The 24,481-nt window shown below is 37.4% G+C and overlaps 1 protein-coding gene across 2 annotated transcripts in view; it reads right to left on the bottom strand.

The window, feature by feature from the left end:
- Nucleotides 1-24,481, bottom strand: part of DYNC2H1 (dynein cytoplasmic 2 heavy chain 1) — a 171,613-nt gene that overhangs the window by 40,711 nt on the left and 106,421 nt on the right. For both annotated transcript variants that reach the window (XM_082774619.1, XM_082774620.1), the window contains one exon: nucleotides 8,470-8,586. In XM_082774619.1, coding sequence (XP_082630745.1) covers nucleotides 8,470-8,586 — 117 coding nt within the window. The remainder of the gene's footprint in view (nucleotides 1-8,469; nucleotides 8,587-24,481) is intronic.

The following is a 24,481-nucleotide window of genomic DNA, read 5'->3' as shown; positions in this document are numbered from 1 at the left end:
TTTTTAATGATTTCTCCCAGGAATTTGTTAAAACAACCAATCTGTTATTTTTATAGCAAAATTAAACACGAATACCAATATCATCTTATACATTTAATATTCTATTACATTCCCTTAAAATCCATTATGTATATAACTCACATCAGCTTTAAAAACATTCTCTTGACCTGCCTGAAAATTAAGATGAAGAACTTCTGAAGTAGAGTGCTCTTCCTAATCATAAGAAACTTGAATATAGATTCTAATCTTTAACATTAAAAATTGTATTATGTTACCAATATTAAATTAGATCTATTTTGAAACTTTGATCATTTTCCCTTTTTGACTTCTGTACTTATTACTATGTCTGTACAATTTTAGTTTTCATACAGCCTCACCTAAGCTGCTCTAAGCTTTTCTTCATTACTTTCATAAACAACTGTTTCAAACTCCAGTATGTTCTGAAAACTGCTCCTCAGAAATGTAATATAATGAAAATATATTTTCTGCATTTGATTAGTTCTGTGTTTGATTCTAAAATTCAGTTTTGTTGTTTTTTGTTTTTGGAATATGCCACTGGTCTTTTGATACACCTATTCTGCTTCTTCCTTCCTTTGCTGAAAATACCGCCCCAAAAAATGACCCTATACTCCCATTTTACTGATTTTCTTCAGTGAAAAAAAAAGGGTGCTCTTTTGCTAAAGGTGAGGTTCCTAATTTTTTAGATAAAACAGCAGCAACCTGTTGATTTTGAAAACTTTTGCAATTGTCTTGCAGCAGTATGCAACTTTATGAAAATAATTGATTAACCTTCAATTTACAAATACAACAGATGATAAGGCAGAACAGATGATGATTTTGGCAATCATGACAGCTTGTGATCTTCTATTCAGCAAATATCATTTCGAAACAGTTTCAAATTTTTTAGCATGAGTGGGCCTTTTAACTTTCATGAAGGCACATAAAAATTTCCCTGAAACAAGGCAGAAAATGCATCCACCTTGCAAGCAAATTACAGCCCTTCCTTCTGTCTCTCTCTGTTCGTGACAGCCATTTGGACATGATGGAACACTTACACAGCCCCAGATGCAGCCCAAAATGTTTGTGCTTCCCTGAAAACTAAAATATGGTGCCTGCATTATGTTGGACAGCGATGCACATTCAGTTATGTGACAATTAAGTGCTTATATGGGGCCTGGTCTACACAGTCATGGCAGAAGGTTGTGTGGGAAGAGAACGGACTCGAGGACACAAGGTTGCTGAACGACTCTGATGGCCCTGAACTGGCCAACAGGCTGTAATGGGGCATCGCCCTATCAGTTTTGGGACCAGTACTGTTCAATGTCTTTATCAGTGACATAGACAACGGCATCAAGGGCACCCTCAGCAAGTTTGCAGATGACACCAAGCAGTCTGCACCAAGTGGTGCAGTCAATACAACACAAGGAAGGGATGGCATCCAAAGGGACCAGAACAAGGTAGAAAAGTGGGCCCATATGAACCGAATGAGGGATGTTCAGCCTGTAAAAGAGAAGGCTCCAGGGAGAACTCATTGCAGCTTTTCCGTACTTAAAGGTGGCTTATAATAAAGATGGTGTGATTTTTTGGTCAGTCAGGTAATGATAGGACAAGGGTGAATGTTTTTAAACTAAATCAGGGGAGATTTAGATTCAATGTTAGGAGGAAGTTCTTCTCTCAGAGGATTCTCACAGGTTGCCCTGAGAAGCTGTGGGTGACCCATCCCTGGAGGTGTTCAAGGCCAGGCTGGATGGGCTTTGGGCAACTTGTTGATCTCTGGGAGATGCCCTGCTCATGGCAGGGGGATGGGGACTGGATGATCTTTAAGGTCCAACCCAAACCATTCTATGATTCTATGATCCTTCAACATCAAGGAAGATTTGTTTTAAATTTTGTGTAACAACTGTTTGGCAAGCTATTTAGTGATACCTTCATTTTATTCAAGTAAATAATCTTGAATGCAAGCTTATACTGAGCATCTGAGTGTTTTGTGGGTTTTTCTTGTTTTTGTTTGTTTGTTTGTTTGTTTGTTTTTAACTTAATGGAAGGTTCATGAGAGTATAATTAATTTGATTAGTATTAAACTGTTATTAAATCATGCTGAAAGGCACTGCAGAAGCAGTTTTAGGACTGCATTTATTACCAGGGTATTCTCCAACAGCAAGAATAAAAAAGTGTATTTTCAAATGAAGCTAACATAAATGAAAGTGTCAAGAGATTCTGCATTAGTCCCAAACAGCTAAATAGAAAGGGAAAGTTACCTTGTGTAACTTTGAACACATCGATGTATTGATTTGCACCCGATTATAAGTATCTACTTAATTTGAAGTAAAAATCAATGAAAAATTAATTACAGAGTCTTCATCCTGAATAGATTAATAAACCATTATGAAAGAGAAGCAACTTCAATGATTCTGTTGCTATGGATAGACTAAAAATAATAAACTCCCCATCTCAACAGTTGCAGATTGTCTGAATAAGTGGCAGTTACATTTAACAGGTCTTTGTGAAATGTATGGCACTAACAGGAAAAACAGCCCATCAAATTTCCAGAAATATTTTCGGAAACGCTAAATCATTTAAGATCTCATTGCTGTATTAATATATAATAATGACTTCCTATTCCGAAATATCTGAAAGTTTCAAACCATATTTCCCATTTTGCTCAGTTTGTGTGAGATAGCTCTGAAAACTGAGCAGGAAGGGTTGCTATTCACAGAATCACAAAATATCTGAGCTTGAAGAAATCTCTGGAGATTATCTACTTCAACCCCCTGCTCAAAGCATGGTCAGCTACAGCAGGCTGCCCAAAACCGTGTCCAGTCAGATTTTGAGTATCTCCAAGGATGGAGACTCCACAGCCTCTGTGAGAAGCTTGTTCCAGTGTTTGATCATCCTCACAGTACAAAAGTTTTGTCTTGTGTTTAAATGGCATTTCCCCTATTTCAATTTGTTCCTATTGCCTCTTGCTGTCAGTGGGCATCACTCAGAAGAGTCTGACTCTGTCTTCTTTGCTCCCTCCCAATAGCAAATACACAATCTGATAAGATCTCCCTAAACCTTCTCATCCCCAAGGCTGAACAATCCAGGCTCTCATCTGTTCCTCCTATCACAGATCCTTAATCACCTTCATGGCCCCAGGAAACCCGTGGAAATGGTTTGCAGGGTTATTTGTTCAAACGCCTTCACAGGGATCAAGGTAAGACTAACTGGCCTATCATTCTCCAGATTCTCCTTTTTGCCCATTCCTTCACAGGAGCAAAATTTCCTTTCTTTCTGTCTTCAGAAACTTGCAATAGTCACCCTGATCTTTCAAAGAAAACCAAGAGTGGTTTCACAATGGAGACAGCCAGCTCCCTCAGCACTCATGAGTGCATCTCATCAGGGTCTGCCGACTTGTTTATATGCAGTTGGTCTGAACATTCCCTAACGCGATCCTCCTCTACAAAGGGTAAGTCCTCCTTGCCCTGTACTTTCCCATCACTTTTGGGCACCTGGGATTGCTGAAGGCTGATCTTACTAGTAAACAGAGGCAAAGAAGACACTCAGTACTTCAGCCTTCTCCTTGTCCTTTGTGGCCAGGCCCTCATTCCCACTCAAGCAGTGGGCTGATACTTTCCCTAATCTTCATTTTATTGCTGATATACCCATAAAACCTTTCTTGTTGGTCTTGTGGTGGGTTGACAGCACCACTACTGCTGCTAAGGTTATGGGCTGGAAAGTTAACTCCATGGCAGCCATATGTAGTACAGCTCTTTATATCCCTCAACAGATTCAGCTCAGGATACGCTTTGGCTTCCCTAGCCTCATCCTTGCATGCTCAAGACAGCACCTCTGTGTCAGCTATTCTTCCCATGCCAGCTGTCCCTGCTTCCACCTCTTCTACACTTTTATTAATGCTTGAGTTTTCCCAGGATCTCCTTGCTCACCCATGGAGGCCTCCTGCTGCCATTGGTTTTCTGCTTGTTGAGATTGACCACTGAGCTTGGAGGAGGTTGGACTTGATGATCTTTATGGGTCCCTTCCAACTCGGGATATTCTATGATTCTATGAAGTGAACCTTGAAAAGCAATCAGCTCTGCAGGACTACTCTCCAGAACAGTGTCCCCTGGGATTCTTCCAAGTAGATCACTGAACTGGCCAAGGTCTACTTTCCTGAAGCAGGGTTGTAATCCTGGGGGTGCTACTGCCCGTGGGGGACCCATGCTGGAACTGTTTGCTCCTGAGGGATGGATGGACCCCATGGTATGGAGCTGTGTGGGAACAGTTCTTGAAAAGCTGCAGACTGTGGGCAGTCCCAGCAGGCTCAGTTTGGGAAGGACGGCATCCCGTGGGAGGGACACAACAGGGAGCAGGGGCAGAGAGGGATTGTGAAGGAGTGGCAGGCATGAAGCGTCAGGGACTGACCACAGCCCTGTTCCTCTTTCCCCCGTGCTGCTCAGAGGGAGGAGGTGGAAGAGGGTGGATGGGGGGAAGATATTTTTAGTTTACTTTTAGTTCTCGCTGCTCTAGTCTGTTAGCAGTAAGCAATAAATTACATTAATCTCACTTATATTGAGCCTGTTTTGTCCATGACAGCACTTGCTGAGTGATTTCCCTGTCCTTATCTCAACCCATGAGTTTTTTTTTTCAGTCATATTTTCTTCCCTTGGACTGCTCAGGAGGGGGAGTGAGAAAGCAGCATGGTGGAGCTTAGCCAGCCATCAGCGTAAAACCACTGCATTAGCCAGTATCAGGTATAATGTGTGTTTTATGATTGATTTCTCAAATTCACTGACTGCATAAATTCTATCATTCTGTCACAGGCATTCTTTCAATTTGTCTTTCTTATATATTCTATGTCAATTTTTATAGGATGAAGCATTGATGTTCAGTTTAGAGAAATATGCAGTCAATTGCTGTTCATGGTACCACCTAAACTTGGACAGTGTGTCACCACATACAGAAGTGATCACTACATGATATTAAGAGTGGACGGACAAACATATGTCCACACTTGAAGACTATGATAAATTATTTCAGCAGAAATTCTATAGGTCAAACCTTTGTGAAGTGGATATTTTTGTTGTGCTTCAGAATCATCAGCACTTAAGTGCTGAATAACTATTTTCAAGGCATTTGTAAGAAAAACCTTTTTGAATTAATCCTTGTTTTATATTCTCTGCACTGGAATAAAAATGTTTAAAACATAGTTAATCTTTGTCTACATATTAATTTTAACAAGCTTCTGTAGCTCTTTTGCCCTTTGGAATAAAAAGTAGCTGATTTTAAAAACGGCTTTGAATTTATAAATACATTAGCTAGAATCAATTCAGATCTATACTGGACACTTCCTGAGTTTCAGACAGTTTGAAACAGATAGTTAATCATTATTCACAACTACTGCTGGTAATAATTACATTTGACAGGTAGAAGACTAACATTTGCTTTTTGTAAATGGAATAGAAGGTCTTTTCAGCATCTATCCCATCTGTTTTTACTTTAATATTATCTGTATCCAAGAGATAAAAGAAAAATGATAATAGTCTGCAGCTACACATAAATGATATGCTTTCAGAATTGAGAATACAAAAAATAAATAAATAAATTTACAGGTTTCAGGAATAAAAAGTTATTTGTGATTTTATTTCTTTGTAATTGGGAGATCATTTTAGCTCATATTCTGTACCTATTCGTGCATAAATAAAATAATGTGTGGATGTTAACTTGTTAAAATTCAACTATTTTATTTTGATTTCTAGGTCTTTATTTAAAAATTCTGAAAACAAAGGTGATGCCTTCTTTGAGCAATGAATAAAGATTAGAATGTAAATCTGTATGGAATATATGTAGAATTTTTATACATGTCCAGCCTTTTCAAAGATTAAAGCAAACAGCCTATGAAAGCAACTTTTGATGAAGGGCATATTTATTTATATTTTTGAAACTTAGTCAGATGTTCTCTCCAAAAATCCTACATCAGGTCAGAGGCCATCCTATTCTAAATGAGATCTATAAATGATATATATTTAAATAAATAAATAAATAAATAAATAAATAAATAAATAAAGAGAGAGAGAGAGAATCTCCTAACAGCATAAAAATGTTATAAAAAGAAAAAAGTTCCAGATGATACAGGAGTCTTTTTTTTTTCCCAAAAAATATTATGAGCAATAAAAATGTAGGTCAAATACAGATTCCTTTCTAGATGTATCTGGCGCATCTATTTAAAATGACACAGAAGGACAGATGAGCACTACAGGCTTGATTCAGGCAGTCATCTAGTGACATCTGGGATGTTTCACTCTGCCTCTAGATGCTACTCCAGCAGATCACAGGTCTCCTACAGCTTCTGTGTTATACCTGCCAGGCCATGAATATTTGATGATTTCTGAAATAGTACTGGAAGCCTCATTTTTAGGTAACTAAACTGAGCCCTTATTTCAGCACAGATCACAGAGAGCATTTTGCATCTCTTAAAAGTTCTCAGATGCAGTGTAACAAGAACAGAACATCAATAAACCCAAATGTCAGAGAGAAACTATCTGCTCAGTTCTCTGAACTAGACAAGCTATATGGTAACTCACATGGGAAAACTTAAGAATGGCAGGATGGTCAGTGATAAGAGATCATACAGACTGTGTAAATCAGTAAGGTTGAAGCTAATCCTTAGTGAACAGAATGGTTCTCTAGCTAAACCAAAGGTTTCCTGCATCTATAGAAGCACACTAAGCACAAGATTTAATCAATATTTAGTTTTTTGTTTGTTTGTTTGTTCGTTTTTCTGAACTCAAAGAGAATATAGTAAGATTGCAAACAATTGTAACATTTTGTATCCTGTAGTCCTGCACAAATAAACTTGCTGTTGCTAGGAACAGGCCACACTAACTAGGCTTTATGTTAATAACGGTGTGAGGCCCCAGTACTGGCCTTCTAGTCTTGGTAATCAACCCGTTAAGAGAGCTTGCTGTTTGACATGGAATTCAGTACCAGGTCTCCTGATATGATGTGAAGGTGAAGCAAGGGATAACAGTAAAGGCTATGAAAGTATTGTGCACAGGTTAAGAAGAGTGGTCTGAGACCTATGAAAAACTAGCTGATGGTTACCTACTAGTCACTGGGGAACAGTAATGTTAAGATCTGACAAGACTTCTTTTGCTTTAAGACAAGAAGATGCAGTTAAGCAAGAAAGATAAACATCTAAGTCATAAAGTAAGGTACCACCTATAGCTCACCACAGCACTGTGCAGTCTGTAGTCCAGGAACAAGGGTAAAAAGGCTAAGAGCCCTCCTGAGAGTGAAAACTCTTAAAAAAGGAGATCGCAGATTTGAGGCCAATGGGCAAAACGTGGTTCAGGTCCAGCTTTCCTTGTCAAGGAACATTAAGGCTCGATTACCCCCATGTGGGTGACTAAGATCATCAAGGACCATAGCAATCAGCACCAAATATGTGGCTTCAGCTTCCTGGTACTGTATGGTCACAGCTAATTTATGACACAAGTTTTAAAGTACAAGTGCTTTGAATATGTAGTGCTAATGACTAGTAACACCATGGAACTAATAGTTAGCTATGGGTGCTGTTAATGAGTATTTATGTTGTACAGTTTAAAACTAGTCTCATTTATCAATCTTCCAAACACTACAATCAAAAATCTCTAATTTTCTGATTGTTTGTGTATACATATATGAAACTGTTTCATCAGAGCTCTTGTACGGAAGGATTGTAGACTTAAATGTGTAGTTACTAAAGTATAATGGAAAGTGTCACATTGAAATATATTCCTTTTCTTTATAGGATGACAGACCTGGTTAACAACAGCCCATTTCAGGGGCAGCAGATTCATCACAAAGTTATTTAGTAACAAGAGATTATTTTAACAAAAAGTTGATTTATCATACACTTAGCATGTAATAAAGAAGTGAGCAATTACAAAATGTAATTGTGAATTTTAATGTGTAACTTTTTTGTGTCACTTTTTTTTATGCAGTTATTTAAGGAAGGTAAATGTTTTTTCTCATTTACCTTCTCAAACTCAAAAATGTTTTGTGTAAAAGATATGTTTTTAGGTCATGATGTTTCTGGTCACAATGAATCATCAATCTAAGGGTAATGTACATATTTCAATATCATAGAAGAACTAATTCAATATTTAAAACCACTAAACATTGCTTTGTGAAGATCAGAGAAATGAAAAGACTAAGTTAAAGGCTAATATATTACTGTTCTTTTTGTAAACACATACAAGATGCTAGGCATGTCTTGTTTGTGTGGTTTCACTTCCATATGAAGGAGAAAGTGTAGGCTATTACCCCACAAGTAGACTTCATATTTAATTACATACATGTAACATTATACTTCCCATCTCAAATGCATTTCATTTACCTTTTAACTCCCTATGTTTCAATATTCAAGATAATTTCTTAAAGCTTACTTTTAATGTAGTTGCTGGGAGAAAAAAAACAGTTGTCTTTTCAAATAAACTACTTTCCTACCTGATTAAGTTTCTTCCATAGATTGAGAACAGGAGAAAGTTCAGCTGACCATATTTCTCTGTCAAACTTGCAGCCAGCACTTACTGACCTGCTCAGGATCCGAAGCTGTGAAATGACCTGAGTGATGGGAATACAAAAGCAAAGCTTGAAGAAGGATAAACAAAAATATACAAGAATGCAAACAGCAAATACTCTTAATTTATCTATGGACCACACTTTTCTGCATGCTTAATTACTAATCATGATCTATTTGAAACACAAGCAATACCCATATTCAGATACTTACTTGAGCCTCACTCATAGTAAGTCCATACTTTTCTTATCACTTTAATTGTCTCTGTTCAACTATAATTTAAAAACTAATGAGGTGTATAATTCATTAAAAATCTTATTTTCCACAAAATCTACATAAAAATATTTTTTAAAAAAGTCAATAAAACAAGAGTGTGTTACTAAATACACAGTACTTATCAGGCATCAAAACACCAAGAGAATTCTCCCATGGATCTCTTTTTTACTTAGCTACTCATGCTAGCTCATATTACTTAAATGTATATTTATTCACTTAAAGAAAGAAAGCAAACAATTAAAAGAATAACTGCAAAACTCTCATGAAGAAGAGGAGTGCCAAGCTCATCAGATTCAACTGCCTTTTCTTCGTAGCAACCCTAATAACTCCACACAAACTGATCATATACATACATACATATATATATATTTATACAGAAATAATACTTCAGTAAAAAATTCGATGATAATGTCCATTAAGCATCATATAAAAATAGTATCTTAGCTATTTTAGGTAAAATTTTAGTTAATTTTCACAGAACATTATTTACAATAAATTTTAGAGAAAGATTTATTAAATTGATTCTCTTTTGCTTAACTTATAAAACTTGATAACAAAAAATTCCTTAATCTTTCAGAACTGTTAACCAGAATCAGGCACTTGATGTCAAGTTGTTTCTGCTAAGTTTGGACTTATTTTCTATTATTGAAAGATATGCAAATGTTTGCTTTTCTTTTTCTGATAAATTGTTTTCATTTTCTTTAGCTGAAGCAAACAGCTTTTGTTTATCAGCCTTGATAGGGACTATGAAGCACTACAAGATGACAGTACACTGAACTGTTATTCTAACTTTTACAACATTTACTATAATTGATTCTTATGTTAAATGTTTTACAAGACATAAACCAAAAGATATATATATATATAAAGCAAAAATATATACAAATCTACCTGTAAAATATACAAAACAATTTTTACAGTAAGTTTGAAACAAAACAAAACAAAAAAGCTTTTAGTTAAGCTATAAAAGTCTAAACTTTTTCCATTCCTTCTCATTTCTTCTCTCAAGTGTAACAGGTATGATGGTAGCATAACTTACATACTTACTTGAAATTTTTTAAAAATAATGGGCTGCGCTGCAACTTTGTGTACAGGTGGCTCTTTCAGCCTGAATACTTTCTGAAAAATGTACCTTAGAACAGTCATTCACCTTCAAGAGGTAAAGGAAAATGTTTTATGGGTGTCAAATAACTCAGGTTGACCTTCTCATTAAAATGCTCCAACAGTCCAAACATTTGGTAAGGGACTAAATATGATGGACATTGTTTAGTGTGCCATTTTTTTGCACCCATGAAACCAAAGCCTGTGAGAAGGTTTCCTCAGTGCTTTCAAATCAATCTCTTTCTGAATGTTATGCAAATGAAAAGAGAAATTGTGTTTTTACAGTGTCATAGAATAAATCAGTTTGTAAAGGACCTCAAAAGGTCTGTACTCTTGAAGCAGGGTGAGCTCTAGGATCGGACCAGGATGCTCACTGCTTTATCCAGTCTGATCTTGAAAAATCCCCAGTACAGAGACTGCACAATCTCTCCCGAAGAGAGATTGTTCCACACTGCTTTACTGTTCTAATGATGAAAAAGTTTCCCCTAATACCTAAACTGGATCTTTCTCTTTTCAATTTAGGTCCTGTACAAACAAGAGGGTCAAATACTCACATTGGTACAAACAACGTGTTAAGATTGGGAATGACCTGACAAAAACTAGGAGTTAAATCTATTTCTGTATTAGTATTACAAGGTATATCACAAAAGCCTTCCAGGTTACATGGTATGTTTGCAGCTCCTGCACAGGAACTGTTTCCATCTCAAGGCAGAACAAGTAAGTTTTGTCTTTCGTGTGGGAGTCATATGAAAGACAAAAATGGGTCTACGATGTGGCAGGACAGAAATGAGTACCTAGCGTGAGATCTTGACTCAGTTGCAAAAGGGAATGTGATTAGGAATCCGTACTTACAGATAAGAAATAATTTTTGGGCTGTGAGACGTCACTGTGTATAGACATTTAAATTGAACTTAGAGCAGACAAGTGCAAATTCAAATTTATCCTAGCTACTTTTAGGAACTTACTAAAAGCATCTAAATTGCAAAGACTACCACCTTTGTCTCCCTACATAATGAACAGACAGATCTTAAGTGGCCTAAACTGTCCTTCAAAATTCCTTCCTAGTGTGTATATAGGAAGACCTTACCTAAGTATCTCAGATAGATGGGTCTATGTTGTAGAAATTAGAATGGTTTTTATTTCCTGGAAACCTAACTTCAAACCTCAAGCAGAACTCAGCTCCTCTAGCTGTATTATAATAAGTGAGGCAGTTACCTCAGCTTGCTTTATAATCAACTTCAGATTAATCATACTTTAAATACAACAAGATTAATCATACTTTAAAAATGATACTTCTATGACCACAAAGTGACAAGACCCAGATATAGACATCTAGGTCTGTTGAATCATATCCTTTGTACTCTATTTTGGAAAGTTACCAAGCAGTTACAGATGTACTTACAATACTAAGCAATGTGAAAATCTAATCATATTTGTATAAAACAGGGTACTCAAAATCTCAGTACTTTTACAATACCTTTCAATGCTTACCTTTGTTATCTCAACATATTCTCTTAATATATTTTACATTAAAAGCTCTTGTATGTTGTTCTAGTGCAGTCCAAATACAATCTAAATGTTTTGAATAAATTTATACGGGGCTTGGGTAGAAATCCACCATAAAGCAGGAGAGCAATACCATGATTAAAAATATAAGAGAGGTGGAAATAAATATAATCAAAAAATAAAAGCAATCACAAATAATTGTCTACTTAAAGAGAGGTGAGAAGATTACTCAGAAAAATCAATCTTTGCAGAAACTGCCTGTTTTACGTAAGGTAAACTAATCATAAAACTATTTATATTTAAAAATTCAATAGAGTAATTTATTTGTGAACACAGAAACTATTACCTAATACTTTTGGCCTTCTTAGTGGAAAATTCATGCACTGTATGCTTTCTTGCATTGTCAGCATGGGAAAATGTAAATTGCATATATTAGTAAAGGTGGGGTAGTCAAGATTAAAATGTCAATATTTATTGACCCAGTTATTAAAACTAATTGACCAACTCAGTTTTTACATCTATTTCACACTTTATGGGTTTCTCTGGATATAGGCTGTTCTAATATTGACCACTGTATTATAGTAAAAGAAAACACATTTAGAGAAATTAAGAGAGAGAATGAACAAATGGAAAACAATAAAGATAATGAATGATCCCCATGTACCTTCATATGAAATGACAAGAAAGTCATGTCAGACTTGAAAACAAATAATAAAAATGTGATTGAAAAACAAAAATAAGGTGATGTCAAGATTTTAACATTTCCTTCTTTTAATCTTGATAAAAACAGAATTCCAGGAAAACAGAATTCCAGAAACACAAAATCTGTTTCGGTTCTTTACTCATACACAACATGAAGTCTTGGCTTCAGTAATTCACAGCTACTGCAAAAACTGCTACTACAAATTCAATAAATAATCAAAAACAGGCTTATATCTAAGTCTTGTATTTTTCATAAGCAATTCACTCAAAAAATTATACAACAAAGTCAAATTTTACATGTGGTTTTATAATTTGCAAAAGACAAATGAGTTAAAACCTGAAACATATTAGAGTGGAATCACAGAATGGCTCAGGTCGGAAGGGACCTTGAAGATCATCTAGTTCCAAACCCCCTGCAATGGGCAGGGAGTGTGAAATTCCATGTCAATAAATTAGAAAAATAAAAAAATTCTAGGACACATCAGTTCTGAACTTAATACGTTAACAGCTCTAAGAATACAAAGCAGAAAGGATTTGCCAGTCAGATAGCTACTTGTTCTGTGTTTTTTTTTTTTAATTTTATTTTTCTCCAAGACTACAGAACAGATAAAAACAGTTTTATTCTTGAACAAAAAGCTAACAAACTCTATAGAAAATATCAAAAATCTATAGAAAATATCAAAATAGATACTCTACTGCCATCTACCAGCTTTAAAAGGATGTAGTCTTAGCAATGAAACCACTTCTACCTTTAATTTCTCTGAATAAAACCTGATCAAACCTGAATATGACTTGTTCAATGACATATTTAGATTTTTATAAGACTTTACAGCTTAAATTAAAATAGGAAGTTATAACAGTCACCTTGATAAATACTGGCAAAGTAATAACTCAGGGCAATGTGACCATTTTTTCATTGATCACAGTGTATCAAGGCAGAAACAGACTCCAGTTTGATACAGCTTCTGACAAAACTATATGCTTCGATATTGTTCCTTGTAATCTGACTGGGGTTTGAAGTTGTAGAGGCCCCCAGGATACGTTATTACCTGGAGAATATAAATAACTAAAAGGAAGGCTAGAAGAGGTGGATGACCTCAGCTCATTACGTACCCTGAAAAAAATTAAGAAATCTGGAAAGCTGCAGCATGTTCTTAGAAAAGAACAAGCTTTTCATATACAGGGTACAAATATATTCTCATATACACAGTGCCAATGCTGTGGGAATTAATAAGGTTAACTGAAGTACTGCACTGTTAAACTGCAATGACAAAGGGCTGTGTTTTCCACTGGAGCACAGCACTGTGGGTTCCATTCCATTATTTGGCACAGCACATCTTTTATGCAGCACCATTGATATATATAAAATACTTCCCATATTTTAAGAATTCTAGTTAAGTACTCAAATTGCTCAATTACAGGGTAATAATAAATAGAGTTTGGAATTACTCATCAATTTCTGCTAGAGCGTATTAGTCATATATTTGTGATGTGGGATGCATTTAATAAATGTCAATAATTATATGCTCTGCACAGTTGATACAAAAATTATATAACACAAAATTATTTTAAGAAAACAGCTTTATGTTCATCCTGACATCAATAGCAATAACATAATAAGTTCAGAATAATTTCAATTACATGCTTTACAGTAATTACACTCATATTACTCTATGTACCATGATTAGAATTATGGGGGTGTAGTAGATAAAAAGTTAAGTACTAATGCTCTCAAACCCTTTAAAGATCCAGAGTTTGAAAAGGAAAATGTAGTCTGCTGATGAACAGACAAGAAGCTACAGCTATCGTTATATTACAATTGCATCTTCACAGAATCACAGAATCACAGAATTTCTAGGTTGGAAGAGACCTCAAGATCATCGAGTCCAACCTCTGACCTAACGCTAGCAGTCCCCACTAAACCATATCCCTAAGCTCTACATCTAAACGTCTTTTGAAGACTTCCAGGGATGGTGACTCCACCACTTCCCTGGGCAGCCTGTTCCAATGCCTCACAACCCTTTCAGTGAAGAAGTTCTTCCTAACATCTAACCTAAAACTCCCCTGGCTCAACTTAAGCCCATTCCCCCTCGTCCTGTCACCAGAAAATAACCACAACCCACAGCCCCAGTATTCTATATATAGTAAAAACACTGCAGTTGTATGTATAACTTAGTACTGGGTGGATATATTCATCTTAACCAGGTGTATAACCTCGAGCATGTCCTAGCAGTCTCAGAGTTCCAGGTGGCCTTGTCCACCCTCCACTAACCATGTTGTCTCTGCTGCTGTCATTCGTAAGGTAAAAACCAGCACTGAATCTGTGCTACCATCATGAAACTGACTGCAATTTAGGAAGATACCAAGAAGTTAGAATGTAAGCCACAAGGTTTATAAGGAATCGTGGGATGAGGTATAGGATCAGTCAGTGACTTGCTGAAAATGAGAGCAGGGCAGGAAAAAAAAAAAAAAAAAAAAAAAAGAACTAAAGGATAAAATGTTGTTTTCCTGAAGTCAGGGAGATTATTGCAACTACATTTAATGAGACAAGATACACTTCATGTTTCCTGACCCTGGTTCATACTTGCTTGTCTTACTAGATTGCTTTTGCACTGTTTTCCATTATTAGTTTACCATTCATTTTAACTCCACAAGTATTCTCTATAAAATAAAAAATAGCTATAACAAAAGGTTATAGAGTTTTTCAACAAAACTTCTAATTGTCAAGCACAGGCTGAATAGCAACAGTAATTATTTTAAATGAGTATTATATTTTGCAGTTATCCTAAGTCGCTGTTTGGTTTGGGTTCACAGGACAAGATTTTGGCAAGGAGCTGCAGGGGTGACCTCTGTGAGCAGAGCCCAGCAGCTGCCCCATGTCAGATCAGAGCCAGCTCCAGACGGCTCCAAATGGACCTGCTGCTGGCTAGAGCTGAGCCATGAGCGACGCTGGTTGGGCCTCCGGGAGAGCAGACTGAAGGAAGAGGAAACCTGCTGTGCAGCTGGGAGAGAGGGGTGAGAGCTGAGAGAGCAGCAGCCCTGCAGCCCCCAAGGGGAGTGCAGCAGGAGGGCAGGAGGTGCTCCAGGCACAAGGCAGCACAAGTTCCCCTGCAGCCCCTGGAGAGGCCCCTGGTGGAGCAGGCTGTTCCCCTGCAGCCCATGGGTCCCACATGGAGCAGATCTCCACGCTGCAGCCCCCCCATGGGTGGAGGAGCCCCCAGCGGAACAAGTGGATGTGGCCTGGAGGAGGCTGCGGCCCATGGAGAGCCCCCGGAGGAGCAGGCCCCGGGCTGGAGCTGCAGCCCGTGGAGAGGAGCCCATGCAGGAGCAGGGGGTCTGGGGGGAGCTGCCGCCCACCCGTGGGGGACCCGTGCTGGAGCAGTTTGCTCCTGGGGGATGGACCCCATGGGACGGAGCCGTGTGGGAGCAGTTCCTGAAGAGCTGCAGCCTGTGGGCAGCCCCCGCAGGCTCAGTTCAGGAAGGACGGCATCCTGTGGGAGGGACCCCACGGGGAGCAGGGGCAGAGAGGGACCGTGAGGGAGCAGCAGAGACGAAGCGCCATGGACTGACCACAGCCCCCATTCCCTGTTCCCCTGCACTGCTCAGGGGGAGAAGGCAAGGGTCAGTGGATGGGGGAGAAGGTGGTTTTAGTTTGTTTTCTTAGAGGTCTTTTCGAACCTGAATGATTCTATGAATCCGTGAAGATCTCCCTGTCCTTATCTCAGTCTACAACTTTTTTTGGTCATATTTTTGCCCTTGTCCTTTCAAGAAGATGGAGTGAAAGAGTGGTGCTGAGCTGGTAAACCACCAGACTACTCCTTTAGGCTTCTAACGGATCTTGTTAAATTGTTTCTTTTTAAGCAATCTCTTCTACAATGCATTCAGTGTGACGTCTCTATGATTGTGTAATTTCTCTGGAGTACACAGGCAAGACACTTTTTTGCCAGAATTTGTGAATCTGACTGTGTTCAGATACCATAATTTACTTAAGTCATTCTGATATAATATGTGAATGCTATTTTGGTATGTTGAGTTTCTTCTAGAACAAGCTCTTAAGTTTTCAAGTGATTCAGCTGCCACTCCTGCTAAGTATGAAATGTCATGGTATGAATATATGAAAATAAGTGTGAAATACAGAGATAGGTCATTTCTATGCACTTTTAAATACTCCCTATAACAATGTGCGTTCTACTACAGTACATATCTAAATTGATATTTATGGCAGTGATCTGCAAGATGAGATTTTTACTGAGAAATAAAACACAAGCTTTATATTATGTCAAAGAATCGCATCAACAATTCTTTTATGGGAATCATATCTTAAAAGCCTGAATAAAATTCACAGGAGACCTGCAATCGTATTCAATTTTAACTTGAATTAAGAGTTACCTTTCAGTCAGAGAAGCCTTTTTAATACCATCATTTGTAAATGTGTAACTTTACATTTCAAAGTGAAAAAGCTGCTTATTGTACTCTGTTCATTATGACACCATTAAAGGAAATTTCTAAAGCCCTAGTTAACAGACAACTTTGCAAATACGGACATGAATTATTTACTTTTTTATACATATTAACAAAGGGCATAAGGTAAACTGCAGAGTTAAGATTTTGGACTTTAAGAAAGCTGACACCAGTCTATTGAAGAAATTGCTATCAAGATCACCTGGGAAGTAAACATAAGGGAGAAGTAAAATCAGAGACAGCCTAGTGGACAACACATGACTTTCAGCTGATTAAAAAGGAGGAAAAAGCAGGTTTTTCTGAGCAAGACTCAGAGCAAGCCATCTCAATGTGCAGAAAGACCTGGATTTTCAGAAGTCTTAATGGATTCTTGGGAGCTTCTCACTGGAATAAAATACTAAAAAGGTAACAGACAAGAACCAAAATCAAAGACAGACAAAGCAGGAAGACAGAAGTACTACTAGGGCACTTTAGGATGAAATAAGAAAAAACAAAGCCTGTCTGTGACTAGCAAGTAACTTTAATGGTAAGGTGTGTTTCAACACATATGCAAAAAATCAAAGAAAACATTGGGCTTTTCATGAATGGAAGAGACCATAAGTGAGGGAGGGTCTGAAGTATTCAATGGCCTCCTTGCATGGAAAGAAATGGATAGCAAATACTGGAAGAGAAACAATACTTAGGAATCACAAATGTATTCAAATTGATGAAATCTAGATGAGATTCGTCTATGGCTGCTGGCCAAAGTGATGGAAAGGCACATGAAAAATCATGACAATCAGGGAAAATCCTTACTCATGGTAAGATGGGTTACATGCCCAACTCAAGAAATTGGAAGGAGAATTCATGGAACAACAGCTTATTTCACCTCATCTCTGTCCCTTGAGAGATCAAGGAGAACATCCATGTGGAATCCACTTCCAAACACCAGAGGGAAAAAGAAGAGAATAAGGAACAATCAAACATGGATTAACCAAGAGCATAGGATGTTTGATCAACTGAAATGCCTCTTGTGATGAAGTGACTGACTATGTGAATGAGGGAAGAGTAAGGGATAACATTAATAAAGCTGCTGACATCCTCTCCTACTGCGTTCCTATTTGGAAGCTGAGGAAGCACAGGCTTCAAGCATGATTTCAAAGAATGGACTGGGTTGAAAGCTGGCTGGAATGCTGGAAGGAATCAAGGGTTGGCATCTGGCTTGCAGTTAGTGAGAAGGAAATGTGCAGGCTGATACTTGAGCCCACATTGTTCAATTTCTCCATGAACAACCTGGATGATGGCATACAGTGAATATTCAATAAGTCAGTGGATTACACTAAATTAGCAGGAGTGCACAATACAATAAATTGAGAGCTTTAAAATCAGGTGGTGCCAATCTTTTGATGCTATCCTTCATAAAATGGAAGGCTGAATAAGCAAAAATCTTGTCCAGTCAACAGGCAGAATTTTGTACCTAGAGCGTAACGATGTCATCCACCAGTACAGACTGTGAAGTGATTGGCAAAGTAGGAACCCTCCTGAAAAAGACTTGGTAGTTGTGCTGACAGACGGTAGAGCATATTCTCTTCATACAAGTAACATAAACTGCATATTGGGTTGCAATAGCACGTGTGTGATCAGGGGAGGATATTATCCATTTCTACTTATACAGCCAACATCTGAAAACCATTGCTCACTTTTGGGATCCCTCATTCAAAAGGTATGTTAAAAATCTGGAAATACTCTATAGCAGAACTACCAAAATAGTCAAGATCCTACTACATGTGAACTTGGAGAAGCTGAGGGGCCTGCTTATTCTGGCAAAGAGGATGCTCATTTATAACATGATAGTTGCCTAAAACTATTTGCAGGGAAACTGCAAAGCCTGTGGAGAAAATCTCTTCTTACTAGTTTCAGACTACATAAAAAAGGACAATGGCTATAAGCTGTGGCTTGGGAGGTTCAAACAGGACATGAAGAAGTGTTCACAATCTGTAAAGTGTAGCACTGGCACAGACTGCCCAGAAAGGCTGTGGAAGCTCCTTCCTCAGAGGTCCTCCAAGATGTGCCTAGACAAAGCTATGGTCAGTGTTGGCAACAGGTCCACTAAGGGAAGGAGATTGGACTACATAAACTCCAGAGGTCCCATCTAACCAAATTTCTCTGATTACATGATCTAAAAAACTTTCTATCCCAGACTCCAACCTTTGATGCCATTTTATATTGGCATGCATGGCTTTCCCTGTTTCTCATGCATCAATTTCAAATTAAAGTGTCATTTACATTTTGAAATAAAGTTTTGGAAAAAATGTGTCAATCTCAAACTTCACTCTAGAAAAGTTCCTGACAGTGGACTGGTATCATCAGGTCAGTCTCAGAGGCACATTCTCTTTCAACAATGTGAATGATGGCTTTGCCTAAGGATGCCACAATTAGTTGAGTGAACCAGTCACTTGCTTTGGTAGTTTGTTCTGGTCTTGGCTGGGATAGAGTTAATTTTCCTCCTAGTTGCTGGTATGGTGCTGTACAAAAATAATGCTTACAACACACCAATGTTTTAGTTGCTGCAGAGCAATGCTCACACAGAGGACTTTTCTGTTTCTTGTGTTGCCTTGCCAGCGAGATATCTAGAGGTGCACAAGAAGCTAGATGAGGACAGAGCCAAGACAGCTGACCCAAACTGGCCATAGGGATATTCATATCAGGAGTGGATGCAGCATCCCACGAGTCACAATACCTGTTTGCACAGCTGGGATGTTTCCAGAAGGCTTGCTAACCTAATAATTAACTAGGTTTGTCAGGCAGCAACAACCAAAGTCCAAAGAGAAGTGGATGTGTAGAAAGCCAGAAGAAAGCACTCAGAGAATAACGTGATGGGAGAGACATTCCTTTAGATACGTCAAATGTAAATTTGTCTCTTTTGTTAACAATAGAAAAAAGCACATTAAAATTACAGGAATTGTTCAACTCAACTCTTTTTAATGGTGTCTTCATGAATACCAAATGGATTCATGAAGACATTCTGAGGTTATTTAGATGGGACGTTAAGGCAGAATCAATAATTACCAAAGGAGCTGAGATAAGTATCTCTGATTAAAAGAAAAAGGAGTATCTCAAGGAACCATCCTTCTGCAAACACTTTCAGATAATAAAAATAATGGAGTAGCTAACTGGGAGCAGTGAGAGTGGTTCGCATCACTCTCTCTGAAACAAAATAGGTAAGACAAATCTAAAGCTGGGCTTGAGAGAAATGCATCTGGGGAAATTAAATTATCTTATATTCTCTACCTTACCACAGAAAATGCTAGTCAGATTTGGACGCTATGTAGGACTACAATATTTTTCTGAAACTGGTTGTTGAAGCAAGTAGCTATTGCAAAATCATTGTCTAGGTTCAAAGCCCGTAAAATGAAGAAGTACAAAAATAGCAGGTGAAAGACTTCCAGCAATGTCAGTTTAAGTAAATCAGAACCCAATTATTTGAAGTTTTAAGTATTCACAGCTCAACATTTTTAATTGGTATATAAAGTATCAAATTAAATAATTTTATAGTATTTCATTGCAAAGTTGGCAAGAAACTACAGTCTCTGGACTCTTCAACAATTTGAAGCTCAAAAGATTGTTTAATTTTATAAAGACCTTAAGCACTTTGAAGAACTTTAAGAAGTCAATTATGCATATCCAGCCCTCCCAACCCTGCTCACTAAAGATTGTAAAAATTGAACTGCAAAGCCACTGACTTGTCCTCCATTTGCTGTTTCTGAGATGGCGAACACAGAAGATTCAAGATGCTGTACTAGTGTATATGGAGAGACTGTAATTATTCTTTCTCCTTGTATGATATGTGTAAGAAAAGTATACTCATTTGTCCATGAAAGTATGTTCTTCAGCCTCACTGAGACCTATCTCATGAGATATGATGGATACAAAATATTGATGAATAAAAAAACAAACATGAGCCAGAAGGCTGCAGTTGCAGCCCAGAAAGCCAACCATGTCTTGGGCTACATCAAAGGAAGCATGGCCAGCAGGTCGAGGGAGGGGATTCTCCCCCTCTACTCCACTACCGTGAGACATCACCTAGAGTATTGCATCCAGCTCTGGGGCCTCCAATATATGAACAGCATGGTCCTGTTGGCGAGAGTCCAGAGGAGGGCCACTGGGACAATCAGAGGGCTGGAGCACCTCCTCCTATGAAGAAAGGCTGAGAGATTTGAAGTTATTTAACCTAAAGAAGGCTCTGAGGAGACCTTATAGCAGTCTTCCAGTACTTAAAGGGAGGGACTCTATCAAGGTTTGTAGTGACAGGACAAGGGGTAGTGGCTTTAAAGTAAAAGAGGGTAGGTTTAGATTAGATATTAGGAAGAAATTCTTCACTACAAGGGTGTTGAGGCACTGGCACAGATTGCCCAGAGAAGCTGTGGATGCCCTATCCCTGGAAGTGTTCAAGGCCAGGTTGGATGGGGCTTTGAGCAACCTGGTCTGTCTGGTGGGAGGTGTCCCTGCCCATGGCAGGGGGCTGGAACTAGATCATCTGTAAGGTCCCTTCACATCCAAAGCATTCCATGGTTCTATGATAAAGCCTAACTTATTTCTGTGAAGCATAATGAATCTACACATGTAAAAGAATCACCATTCATCAACTCCTGATACAGAGATATTATTATTATATACAGTATTCTATGAAAAAATTAATAGTAAGTAAACTAACTGCTAGCTGTGTTGATTATTATTGGCAGTCATATCTGAGGAGTCTTGGATAACCTGCTGGCTACTGGATGTGCCTTTTTGACAAAGTGATTTACTATATTATTAAAGAGTATTTCGATTAACCGCTCAGCTGACCATATATAGCTACTGTGTAGGCTATATTCATTTGCAGGCATAGCCATTTGACAAGATTTGATGGACTCACGCAACAGAAGACTTTCTCCTAAGAGTGCCTGTAATGAGTAAAGTCTGCTGTCCAAAAAAGGGAAGGAGATAGAACAATGTCTCTGCATTTTCATTTCATCTGCCTATGGTGTTTAGTGGTGATAATTCACACTAGTTTGCCAGTTATGCTAAGTCCTGCACTGAACAAGGTAGCTCTTAATTGCTTTTCCAAGGTGTAAAAATATGCACAGAGGCCCGTACATTTCAGTCTGGAGAAATTCTATTTATCTCATACAACAAATGGTGTTTTGTTGAATGCACTTCATTATTATTCTATTAAAATTACAATAAATAATTAAATAGATTCATAAGGATTCATAAAAATGAGAAATATAGTCCCAAAATAAGAGACTACAATGGAGTCAAGAGTCAGCTCTGTAAGAAGGTGACTAAAGAAAGATCCAAATTATAGGCCCTTCTCATCCACAGGAAACTAAGCAGACCTTCATATAGTTTAATAGACTGCTGTAATCATTAGGTTAGACTGGGAGATTAAACCATCTGAATACAGGCCAATACACAGGCAAAAATACAATGTTTATCAGATCACAAGAAAGGAGCATGACAGTAACCTAGTGGTAACTACTCCTGGTGAGCGTGAGCGTGAGGGAACTAGAGTTGCAGCTGTGCCTGAAGTCTCTGCCTGGAACAAAACAGGATGAGCTACGATGACTGTTGTAGCTGCATTGTCAGTTGAGCTGTTTTCTATTTTGACTGCACTGTTCTGCAGGGAAAACATCGCAAGAGACATGAGATTACTCACAGTCATATCCAACCTATGGGATGCTGTGTCTTGTAACAGTACGTGAGGCAGAACCAAAGAGACACAGTGAACTCTAGAAATCCAGCCACTAAAAATTAACTTGGCTCTATCTACAGAAAGCAATTAAGCACAAAATCTAGAAAAACATTTTAAGTCATGCTGCTGAAAAGACCATATATATACTTAAGTCAAATATTTTCTAAAAAGAAAATGGCTCTTACCAGGATGCATGCAGTATTAATATGCTCTGAATTGAGCAGAACAGAACATTTTAAGACATAATTCCTAACAATTAAATTAATAATGAGCAATATTAAAATAATACAGCTAGTGTTATTCTGGTCTTAAGTTAGAATTGAAGTTTCTTGTTGGAAAAACAAAACAAAAGCTATGAATACATTCAATAATTGTGTTAATAATTGTGTTTTATATTGCTGAAAAAAGTCCATTTCTTTTTAATGCTATGGTTTAGGCTTACCCAAACACTAGCACTGCAGTAGGAGATCTCTGCATAACTGCAAAATGTGCTGCAGCAAATTTCTGCTACAGCAGAAAAATGTGATGCTGTAGCAACATAAGTTATCATTCATATGCACAAAACATAAATAATATTCATAGAAAGTCTATGGCAAATGTACATGTCTATTATCTAAGCTCTCTGTCCTGTGTAGTGAAAAAAATGATAAAAAGAAATTAGATTTCTTATCAAAGAATTGCATTAGTACAACTTCACAGTTAGTAACATATATCAGTGTTACATATTTTAATATTTATTTTGAAAGATTTTGAAACAATAAAAGACTGCTAAATGCAATTGACTTAAAATCAGTGTACATCTGAATAGTCTCTGAGGTTTAAAGTAATCACTCAGATGAGGAAAGTCACAATTGCTGTCAGTTGGTTTAGACAAAAGACTTAAAAGTATGTCTGTTTAAAGAAAACTGCTTTCTATAATCCCCAGCTCAGTAGGATAGACAGTACAACTCCGTGCATCTCCACATAAGGAAGAAGATGTTAGTAAAAATATAGACTGAGATAGGATAACGTCGTGTAGATGAGAACCTATATGGGATAGTAGATATAAATTATAAGAGAATACACCACATATTTAGCATGGATTTGGTGAAGCACAGGACACAGAAGGTATTAAATTCAGTCTTTCTGGTGTTAGTAACAGGGCGATTGTTTGAGCTGGTGCTAATTTATTTCTCACTTCTGTAATTCATTCAGCTTTTCTCTGCTCTGGCTTGCTGACCAAAAAGAAACCAACCATCAACCAACCAGGTTTTAGAAGGCAATCATCCAATTTTACATTGTGTGCCATGGAATCATCTGTGGACCTAGGACTACCAAACTACCAGAAATGGAATGGCGGTACAATGATAGTTTTATAGAAACTCAGTTTATAAAAAATAGTTTTGTTACTTAAATTGCAAAAGGCTTAAAGAAATACAACAAACTATTATTGGAAGGATGAGAAAATCTCTCATTTTATCTACATCAACAATCTCATATTTTCAAGATTACAATCCAGAATTTATAAATTATAATCCATGCTACAACAGAACAGTTCAGTAGAGTACAAATTTGGATGTAAGGGAGAAGTTTGCCTTCTATTTCCCTTCACACAGTAAATCTGAATGTATTCTGATTTTGTGGAGGTTTACTAAGGATTTATTTTCAAATACCAGCATTTTTAACAACTGAGAATTTTAACAAGTTATATAAGCATAGCTGCAACATATAAAAAAATCAACAGTTTATAGTGTATCTGACAGTATTCAAAGTTGATGTCTATGTAAATGATTTTAAGAAGCTTTTAAAATAAAATCTTTTCACTGTTAAATATAAAAGAAGAAATATTTAGAACATTTAGTCAGTTTTTCAGTTTGACAGCATTTTTGCTACCACATTGTCTTCTGTAGTGAAGATTACCAACTACCTCATTTTCAAGACATTGCATTAGAATCTAGGAGAGCAGCTACATCAAGAAACTTTCTTGATGTTCTAAGTAAATATTTAATATTTGTCCACTTTGTAGTGATGCAGCAAAAAAAAATAGATACTGTAACTGGTTTTGTGTATAAAAGAGCCTTTCAACTCACTCTTGTTAAGGGCTTGTCAGTAGCAGTAGTTCTTGGATTCAGTGTGTTTAGAAGTAAGGTGTAAAAAAAACTGTTCTTAATTTAATAAGCAGATAAGCAGTTGAATAA

This window comes from Aythya marila (assembly GCF_965140915.1).
Source record: "Aythya marila genome assembly, chromosome: 1".
In the NCBI taxonomy this organism is placed as follows: Eukaryota; Metazoa; Chordata; class Aves; order Anseriformes; family Anatidae; genus Aythya; species Aythya marila.
The sequence above is the reverse complement of the archived record's forward strand: the minus strand, read 5'-3'. Positions and strand labels throughout refer to the sequence as shown.